Source organism: Triticum aestivum, chromosome 6D (assembly GCF_018294505.1).
Source record: "Triticum aestivum cultivar Chinese Spring chromosome 6D, IWGSC CS RefSeq v2.1, whole genome shotgun sequence".
Taxonomy (NCBI): domain Eukaryota; kingdom Viridiplantae; phylum Streptophyta; class Magnoliopsida; order Poales; family Poaceae; genus Triticum; species Triticum aestivum.
Genome location: NC_057811.1, coordinates 12,151,645 through 12,162,390, shown reverse-complemented (window position 1 = coordinate 12,162,390; position 10,746 = coordinate 12,151,645). Strand labels below are relative to the sequence as shown.

At 45.9% G+C, this 10,746-nt stretch overlaps 1 protein-coding gene across 4 annotated transcripts; it reads right to left on the bottom strand.

Moving 5' to 3' along the window:
* Window positions 1-2,831: 2,831 nt before the first annotated feature.
* On the bottom strand, window positions 2,832-10,519 carry LOC123143068 (disease resistance protein Pik-2). 4 transcript variants are annotated; one of them, XM_044561847.1, is made up of 5 exons: window positions 9,227-10,519; window positions 8,644-9,148; window positions 8,455-8,556; window positions 7,305-8,054; window positions 2,832-5,373 (listed from the first exon to the last, which is right to left on the bottom strand). In XM_044561847.1, the coding sequence occupies exons 1-5, from the start codon at window positions 9,709-9,711 to the stop codon at window positions 3,412-3,414; spliced, it is 3,804 nt and encodes a 1,267-aa protein (XP_044417782.1). In that variant the 5' UTR covers window positions 9,712-10,519; the 3' UTR covers window positions 2,832-3,411. The 4 variants fall into 4 exon arrangements, with proteins under 4 accessions (XP_044417782.1, XP_044417780.1, XP_044417779.1 ...); XM_044561845.1 differs by having other exon boundaries at window positions 8,644-9,892; window positions 10,222-10,500; XM_044561844.1 differs by having other exon boundaries at window positions 8,644-10,519.
* Window positions 10,520-10,746: the final 227 nt, after the last annotated feature.

The window sequence follows — 10,746 nt, the reverse complement described above, 5'->3', positions numbered from 1 at the left end:
GAAGCAGAGTTGGCAGAGTCAGCGGCAGCCACAGAAGATCCCAAGCCGACCACAGCCGATCCCGAGGCAGATGCCTGGGACGGGTCAGCAAGATGCGGTGTTGCCGCCCGTGGCGAACTGCCAATTGGCAGATCCGGGCTGGATGCTAGAGATTGCAGCGGCAGAGAGGCGTCTGAGCCCGCACCCGAGCCGCCACGTGGGTCCCGCGGAGCCGCAGGAGTGGCCCGACCAGGAGCACGAGGGGGTGGCCCGCCTGGCCGACAAGAGGCGCGTGGGGCTGGCCCGCCTGGCCCAGACGAGGGTGTCAGCCGACCGGGAGACAGCCCGCCAGGGGGCCCGCCTGGCCGCCCGTCTGACGCGTCTGGCGACGCGGATCCCGGGGCAGATGGCGCTGCTGCTGCATCAGGGAGCGATCCCGAGGTGATACTCCCACCCGAATCCGCTCCAGGGGCTGCGTCCGGATCCTCTGCAACATGTGATCCTGGCTGCATAAAATCAAGATCATTTTGACCTATTTCTTCACTGATTTCTTGGCCTGTTTCCTGCACACTTTCAGCAGAATGATCATCAAGAGTATTAGATATAGACATAGGGCCTGCAGCTGCATCCACTCCTTGGAGAAAATTACGTGGAAGAAGATGAGATGGTAAAAGAACAAGTTCTTTGCGGAGTTGTGCACCGGCATTTGAATGAAGTTTAGCAAAGGGAAAGACTTGTTCGTCGAAAACAACGTCGCGAGAGATATAGACACGCCCGGAAGAGATATCAAGACATTTGTACCCCTTGTGAAGACTAATATAACCCAAAAAAGCACATTGCTTAGAGCGAAACTCAAGCTTCCGCTTGTTGAAAGGGCATAAGTTGGGCCACACAGCGCACCCAAAAATGCAAAGGAAGGTGTAGTCTGGTTTGGTTCCAAAAAGATGTTTTAGAGGAGTTTGATTTTTAATAACACGACTAGGAACACGATTGATAAGGCAGACAGCTGTGAGGAACGCTTCGTCCCAAAACTTTAATGGCATGAATGCATGGGCCAAAAGGGAGAGACCAACTTCCACAATGTGTCTGTTGTTTTCTTTCTGCAGCTCCATTGTGTTGATGGGCATGAGGGCAAGAGACATGGTGAGTAATGCCAATGCACTCAAAAAAAGGGTTGAGCTTTTGGTATTCACCTCCCCAGTCTGTTTGCATAACGAGAATTTTACGATTGAAAAGACGTTCAACATGAGCTTGAAAGAGGTGAAATTTCTCAAACACATCAGACTTATTTTTGAGCAAATAGATCCAACTAAACTTGCTAAAATCATCAATAAAACTGACGTAGTACTTTTGTCTGCCTACAGAGACGGGTCCAGGACTCCAAACATCTGAATAAATGAGCTCTAAAGGGGCTTTGGACTCACTATTGGAACGGGAATAAGGTAGTTGATGGCTCTTGGCCATCTGACATGCATCGCAAACCAAAAAATCGTGTGTGTGCTCCAGGTTGGTTCGTAGGCTACACACAGGTGATTTTTTGGGTGGCGGAATCGATGTTGTCGAGTCTGTGGTTGCTTCCATCCATGAAGCTCGCGGGCGCTCCGCTGAGGTGATTTCTTCTGAACCCATGGACCGCAGCTTTGCGGAAGACCAGTTCCGATTGGTGGAAGCCAATGTTGCCTTGTACTGCAGTGGTGAGAGCAAGGTCGTTGGTGACTCAAACGACATGGCTCCTCAAGATACGACCGCAGCAGTTGTGTAAGAGGATGGAGATGCAGAGGGTGTGGTCGTCAACAACTCAAAAGGCTCTTGCTGGACTCGACGGTAACGAACAGTCACCCTGGCATGGCACATGTTGACGGAGTCAACTCCCGTGCTGCGTACATGAAACTGGAGTGATGCACGCTTGACGGCGACATGGAGGTGTGCTGCACTCCGGTGCCTGCTGGTATACGTGAGCCCGCACAGAATATCAATAAAGCAAATACAGCCGCTGTACAGCGGACTCTTCTACGAATACAGTCAATATATGGGAGCATCATGCACGCTTGGCACCGATCGTGACGAGCACTGACGGGGCTGATTCCGGCTTGCAGGTAGCTCGGCCACCAAAGGCCACTTTCGATCTAATAGATCCTATATTAGTTTATAGAGGGAGTACTACTTATTTAACTTGCGAAATGCAGAGAGCATTACATTCTGTAATGTGCTAACTTCATTGAAGGGATAGATATTGATTTGTTGGTTATACATCCCCAAAGGACTTTATGATGGTGCCCGGGGATTCTACTCGACCATTATGAGTGAGTAATTCAAAACCAAAATCAACCAATTTGATTTAAAATCACTTCATGAATCATGAATGGCGCCAGTACGAGTAATTAGTAATTACCGCCCAATAAGGGCCGCTGGTACCTTTTAAAGGTTCACCACAATACATGGGGTCCTCTGTTGAATTGTGGAACTTAATAAATGTATCTGCCCATCCTTTTGGTGGGTAACTAATGAAATTAGAGTGCGAGGTAGTATTGCTCACGCCTCACGCAGCAACTGAGACAACCGAGCTGCCACTTCGGTTCAGCGCTTCGCAGGGACTGCACCATACCTAAGTAAATGGACTCTGTCTTTCTTTGTTGCCGCTGTCCTTTTTTTGGCGTCAGTTAATTTAGCAGAGCACAACAGCCAGCCAACATCCCGTTTCCAGCTGCAATGCCCGATGATACGATGACAGAAAGCAATGAATAATACCAGCTGAACTTGAAAACTGCATCCAATACGATGACGTGCTAAGTGCAGTGGGTTCCGAAAACGAAAATTGAAAAGTCACATAAGTCCGGAGTTGCCACCAGAGAAAAAGAAAGTAGTTAAATAGTAAAATTCAGTGTCGGGAACAAACATGAATACTACATGATACATACATGGTTCATACAATGAGATGGCTGTGAGAGAGTCAATTGCCCCTGTATTATACATGGCTAATCTGTTGTGCCCGTACATGGTTAATCTTGAAGCGGCAGCACTACATGTGTTACCGACTGTGATGTATTATCCCTCTTCTTTTGGAACAGAGCAAGTTGCCGTTTTCTTTTTTCGGCTTCAGCTGCATCATCCTGTTCTAGCTGCAATTTGCATATGGCATACAACAAAGGAATACAACAAAGGAATACACAAAGGATACTTCCTGTCAGTAGCTTGTGATTTTTATATGAATGCACAGCAAAGGAAGTGCTATGTAGTGCGTTTTTTAAGTGATACATACCACTGCTGCATTACAGACTTACAGTCCTGCTGTATACGCCCGAGTGACGTCAATTACTAGTCCTACTGCATCTGCATGTATAGGAGTAGAAGGCAGAAGTGCGGTAATAAGAATCCGATGGAAACACACACACACACACACACACACACACACAGAGAGAGAGAGTTTAATAGTCAGTCAACAATGTTCACTCTCACGTGCTCCGCTACCTGTCTCTCAACCTGCTCCCTCTGCACCTCAAATATTTTACTGTAATATCTGTAACCATCTTTCTGCACCTCTAATATTTCATTGAAATAACTGTCACCATTTTTAGGCAACTGAATTTCTTTGAGGCTTTTGAGGGCTGGCAGCCCGGAGATGACCTTCAGCTCTGTGCACACACCAATTTGTAGCAGCTCAAGCTTGGGCATTGTGCCTTCTTCAAACAACACCGACCGTAGTTTATCTAATCTATCGAACCACAGCACCAAGAGGCTCGGGAAAGATGACCCCTGGAAATGGAGTTGTGCCCCCATGAACGAGTTAAATTGCAGGCGTAGTACCGCTATATTTGGTAGGACCCCGATGGCTTGTATGGCATCATCTTGCTCCAATCTGCTACGTTTTAACACCAACTTGGAGAGATTTTGAAGCCTATGGATCCATTCTGTTACATTGACTAGCTTACCATGCAGAGCAAGGTTCTCCAGGCTGCTGGGTGGCAACAAACCCTCACCAAAACAGCCATCTAACTCATTCCTATCTTCATTCGGGTCACCTATTTCAACTGATAAAGATTGAAGTTGATTATGATCAGCAATGGCAGACCATAACTCATTGATGTTTCTGTAGCTCAGACCACCCACTTTAAGCTTACGTAGCTGAGTAAGCTCTCCAAACTCTTTTACAGTGGCATTTCCATTTCTCCCGGAAACATCAACAGCACCTAGGGCATGAAGGGCCTTCAATTTACCAATCCCTTTAGGAAGAATAATGCCATCTAGGTTCCTCTCCTGGAAGCGGTATAGATTGAATATATCATACCTGTTCAAACCGGCATCTAATACTTGTGGTCTCAAGAAAACATGACTGCTAGACAACAAAACGCTGCATCTTTTACCTGTGGAAATACGATCAATGTAACCTTGATACTTATCAACTATGTCATCCTCTACCCTAACACCAAAACGGTCCACATAATCATCTGCATGAAGGTTTTGTAGCTTCCGAAGATCGGTGATTATTGTTGGCAACTCAGATATGCGTGTACCTCTAACATCCAGTGTTTCGAGGTGCCTCAAATTCCCGAAAGAATTAGGCAGGCAGAAAATGTTGCAACATCCTCGAAAAGAAAGGTACTTGAGGTGACGGAGCTGCCCGATTTGATCAAGATGATGATCTCTTAACCCCAGTGTGTCTTCTAAGTCAAGCACTCGCACAAACCTCATATTTTCGGAGATGAAAAACGATCTCCACTCTCCAAACACGGTCAATGACCGTACGTGTGACAAGTCTAGCATGCTCTCCAGCACATCTTTGTCCCTTTTCCAGTTGCTGCCTATGACAAGATGGCGTATTGCACCTTGTGTCTTGCTCAAACAACATCTTTCCTCCAGTGTGAAAACAAGGTTTTCCTCCCTAGCCTTTGAGACACATATTTCACGGATCATATCATGAAGTTGGCAAGAATTGATTTTCTGTTTGTATTGGTCTATCCCTTCCCCTGGAAGGATCATACTCCTATCCAAAAGCTCATCAAAGTACCTCCGACAAAGTTCAGCTGCAGTGATGCCAAGCATATCCCTTGAGTAACCCTCTGCAATCCACCGTCTCATCAAGCGACCCCACCTAATTCGGTGGTCTTCTGGAAATATGGACAGGTACAAGAAAGCATACTTGAGATGGTATGGTAGACCATCGTAGCTCCTCATAAGAATTGACTTTATTGTCATAAGTTCAGGATTTATCTCCAGTTCAGAGCTAATACACTCATTCATTTTTCTCCATTCAATCGCAGTTTTTGGCTTAGTGGCTAGGAATCCACCGATGGTCGTTATTGCAAGGGGAAGTCCACCACATTTTTGCAGGGTAACTCTTGCTTGTTCCATTATAGCTGGGGCTAAATCAGTTTTTACAATATTGTCTTTGAATACCTGCAACAGACATTATTTGACAAAGTTAATTATTTGGACTAAAGAATTATTGTGGTTAAATTAAGAATATGAAATAATATGAACTTGTTTGTCCTAGCTTCAAGTGGCTTCTAGAAGCCAGAGTTGAGTCGCTGACCATCACAAGGGTAGGTTCACTGTGAAAAAAATCCCCAACTTTGATAAAAAAATTATTATTTTTGAACTTTAAATTTCTTACTCCATCCAATCCATAATAATTTTAATCACAACAATTATTATGATCGGGTGGAGTACTATTACATGGAATGGTGTGAACTTTAATTTTCTGCATATGGAGAATTAACTAAGCATTGGAATTTCCATGTATATTCTGTTGTGCCCTAAACATGGCAATCCCAGATACTGCTAAAATTCAAATGTACACCCAAGAGCGCATGCTCTAGGTAAAAAAAGAACATGTTCTGGACTTTATTAAAATCCCAAAAAATCGGGTAAAAGTACTATTTACATTTGTTGAAGAATTTTGCATATTTTTCCCTGTGAAATGAAAATAAAGATGAGGAAAAATGGGTGCTATTTTTGCCCTTGAAAATTGTATGCATAAGCTTGGTATCAAACCTGATGTCAGGTTAGTAACTGTATTTTATGGACAAGATCCGCTTCAAACAATACCGGTAAAAAGAAGACAATTTTACTGTCATGACAAGATTTACTCCAAACAATACCAGTAAAAAAGACTAACTCCTAACATAGTGATTTAGCTACTTCACACAATGAGGAAGTGCCGGCAAGTCCAAGATGAGCACGCAAGACACCCTGTCCACAGTGTAAAGATGTTGAACCACCAAGCACGGTCGGCAACCTGAATGCCACACAAAGTCATACCTACATCTATGCAACAGACACCTAAGACACTTGATGTTATCCGCTCGCCGCGTCATGATGCAAACAACCCATACTAGCTAAAGAATGGAATGGTCATCGTACATGCACCGCCGACGAATTTAGACACCAGCCAAACCAGGCAACTTGAGTCACATCGCTATGCTGACATGGCACACGTTCCACCAGGATCCACTCCCTTGCCACGCGAGGCCACAACACCTTCACATTGCAGACGCCACCGTGAACCTGCGAACAAGATGATTCCTGCAGATCCAGCAAGCCGCCAGTCATGGCTCACATGGGCGCAGCAACATGCATGCTGTTGCTTGCCCCGGTTTCTGCCAAATCTGTGACTGCCACCGGCAAGCTCCTGATAGCACCCAGAAATGGACCAACTCTTAGCCATCACTGGCCCTAAACCTGATCATTCACCGGGCCGGGCTTGTCAAAGCCCAAAGCAAAAATCCCAAGCATGAGCCCGGTCCAACCCGAAACACATGAACAGTTACATTTTTAAATTAAATAATAATATTTGGGGTATTAAATAATAAAATATACCTATATTTTGAATAAAACGTACATTTATGGTCATTTCTGGCTTTTTCGGGCCAGGCTTCAAGCCAGAAAATGGAGCCCGGGCATGGCCCAAATGCCGGGCTTTCAGGCTCGGGCCTCCCAGCCGGGCTAACCATGCACAGGTCTAACTGGCCCACCATCCTCTGGAGGCTCCAACACGCTGCACATCAGGAGGCTTCACTCACAGTGTCCAAAACCGCACCTATTCACATGAACCCAACTCCCACCATGACGTGTGCCTTGAATTCAGCAAGCTGGTCCAGATCTAATATTTTGTTCGATATAATAATGGAGGGCTTTTTCATAGATCAAATATTTTGGTATGTATAATACTATTGGAGCATGAACATTTTTATTTCAAACAGATATTAGCTTTTATACTTCCACAAAGTCTGGGCAGAGAGAAGGCTCAAACTTATGATATTTGTACTGATGCAAGGAGAAGCACAACTCATATGAAAGGTAATAAATGATACTAAATATAAAAGTACCTTCTTTATGAACAGGTCAAGTGCCTCGTCATATTTCAGAACTCCAAGAGGGTACATGTTCCTGACTTCTCTTGAACAATGTTCGGCAATCTTTTTTTCTCTTGTGGTGACTATGATCCGTTCAGCATTATCTAAGCACTGTTTGACCAACTCCCATTCAGAAGTGGACGATATATCATCAAGAACAATAAGGCACTTTTTTTCTGTTAGTAGCCGAGCTAGCTCCTGCTTCAACTCTTGAAGTTTCATCCCTGATACGTTTTTCTTCTGCACGCCAGTTGTTGTTGCTCGAGCAGGATCTTCTTGAACAGTATTCTGAAGCTGCCAAGCCAAATCTCTAAGGAGTACTTCAGGGTTAAAAGGACGCAATGCAGTGGCCCAAGCACGCTTCCAGCCACCAAGCTCTTGGTTTCGGTAGATGCTTCGGACAAGAGTGGTTTTTCCAAGACCCCCCATTCCCCAAACTGAAATCACCTTACGGCCTTGATTGTGGTCTGGTTGGCCCACTAACTTGATAACAAAAGATTTCTCTGTTTCTCGCCCACAGAGCAGTCCATCAGCCAGTGTCAGTGTCCTGCTGCGATCAACCTTCTTTCTAACAGTTGGGTTATGAGCTTTTTCAGCACCTGCATTATTAGGTTCTTGGTCTTCCTCCTGTATTTCACCGGTGGACATTGATGTATTCTTCTTGGTAGTAGTAACTATGTTTGAGTCGGATATAGGCTCAGCAGAACATGATGCATGCATAGCCTAAACAAAAAACAGATATATGAGAATTTATGTACCTGTACTCCACACATTTTCACATCTAGACTACCTGCTGCGTGTCTTTCAAAATATTGAGGATTTTCAAATGCACACTTTTAGTGACAGCAGTATGCCCCAAAAATCATCTAAGTTCATATATATCCATAGTTTAACTTCAAAGCAGAATGTATTTTTCAATTAGTGTGTTATTTCCCTCTAAATTTTATATTTTGTTGAATATGTTTGAGCACCAGGATTAGCTCATTCATAACGTGCACGTGCACGACGTGTGCGTGCGTGTATGAGGATAGAAACAATACACTACTGAACATTTATGGAACCCAAATATAATCCATAGACAAGCAAATCTAATTTGAATTTTGATCAGCTGGTGGAGTCCCACCTTCGGTTTCTCCTCTGACGTAGCAAGCCTTGCTTTGTCGTTGGTGTCATGCATTGCCACACGAACACCATCCATACTGGTCTGCTGTTTTGAATTCTGCAACTAGGCGTTAAATGAAAAGAAGAATCAATCATCCATACAGAAAAAGAAACAAACACATAGCAGAAAACCTACAAGAAAAAGATTTACCTTTGTGTGGAACAAATAAATTGTTTGATCACATGACAACTGCTCCAACTCCGAAACTTGGTATGGGTTCTCTGTGCACAAGCTTGCAATTTCAGCTTGCTGCGTGGAAACGATGATTCTACTATGTTTCTTGTTGTCAGGAAATAACTTCTTAATGAAATGCCACTCTTCTATGGTGACCAGGTCATTTATGACAACCAGGTAGCTGTTCCTACACAACTCCACATTACACATACGGGCTAAATCTCTTTGATCCATCTTCTCCATGTTGGCCAGAATTTCAGCCCCAACTCTTCTTTCTTGTTCAGGCTTTCCGACCTCATCATGGTAATTTCCATAAAATTGCCATACCAAGCTCCTGAGGAACTCTTGTGGACTGAAAGGATGCATCAACCTTATCCAAGCACAGAATCCAAACATTTTCAATACCTTTGGGTCATCATAAACCTTCTGGATGGCAGACGTCTTCCCGAGATCACTGCTGGTTCCCCACATGGCGATCACCCTAAGATTCACATCGTTCCTCGTAATTAGCTGGTGGAGGTCCACCTCTGATGATTTTTCATGCTCTAGGGTAGCAAACCTTGCTTCGTTGATGCCAAACATTGCAGCGCCGGCGATGCTGGCCTGCTCCTCTGCCACGGTAGGCTTGGAGGCTGAGCTCTCCTTGATGAGCCGATAGCGCAGGTTCCTGTTGCTCACGTCCTCCACCTCAGCCCTCAGCTGCTTCACCTCCTTGGCGATGCGGCGTCGGTCACCTGGGTTGCGGGGGATGCACCCCCAAAAAGGCTTTTTCTCCGAGTGGAGGCCGAAGTCCATTAGGCTGTCCTCCACTTTGTAGGCCAGGGCCCCGATCTGGTTCACCCAGGTGGCAAGCACCTTATTTTGGCTTTGCTCCTCATCGGCCGTCATCAGGAACGACTGCATCATCTGCAGTTCGTCCCTGATGAAGTTCACATCGCGCTCGACACCGAGCTGCAGCGCGATCTCCTCCGCCGCCTTGGACGTGGCATAGCCCAGTGCGCCGCCCAGCGCGGCCTTCCCCAAGCTCACCCCCGTCGCCTCCATGGCTGTGCTTCCTGGCTGTGATGTGGAGGTGGTGGTGCTAATGGCAGATGTGAGTCTAACAGCTGTTAAGGGCGACTGAATTAATAAGGGGACTCCATTTCAGCCACCAGCTTTATGTCAAGTGGGCATTTTTCTTCTTCATAGGCTGAAGGCTCGAGGCAGCATCATGTGCGCTGAGGTCCTAACAAAGTAATTTAGCACCATCATACGAACCCACATGCACAAGCCCAGCTCATGTTGGCTTTCAGATTGTTAAAACTAGGCTGCATGACCTGACTATGTTGGCTTTATATCAAAGGTTGATCCAAAGGTGAGTGCTGCCCCATTAATGTAATGTTTCTCATTTTGATTCTCTCGTTTAATTTGTATTCATCCTTTAGTTTAACTGGGCGGCATGACCTGACTGACTAATAGTTACAGTACAAATTTTACAAACTGATTTGGGACAGAATTACTAGCAGTCTGCAAAAGTTCGCCACAAGAGTACAGCACAATCAAATTAGACTGTACCTTCACTGCCGGCCCGTGTGGGGATCTTGTGGGAGACTGCGACCATGTCGTCGGCGCAGCTTGGGCTCCACCGCGGCGGAGGGCGACGCGCTTGAGGTGGCCTGCACGCGAGTGTGCCGCCGCGACTGAACCGCCCGAGGGGCGACGCAATAGCAATCGACGCCGTAGCCGCGCCTGCAGCAGTCCGATAGCTGCCACGCTCCAGCCTCCCATGACCGCCGTCTGACTGCCATCGCGCCCCGCCGCCAGGCTCCGCCGTCACCGCCCCCCTACTTTCAGTGATTTCAGGATGATGCTGTGTGCTCGAGGGAAGCGTACCCAGGGATTACGCTTTCGTTGTGTGGATGTGTATTCTGTGTATTTTACGCCTTTTCAAGTATTTTTCCGTTTTCCAGAAAAACTACCGTTTACGGCAAATCGAGGCCAAAGAAAAATATAGTCTCCAACAGCTTCCATAAACCCGAAAAAAGATTATGTCATCCCGGAAGTCGCCACGCCTCCCATGCCCCGCCTCACTGCTCTGCC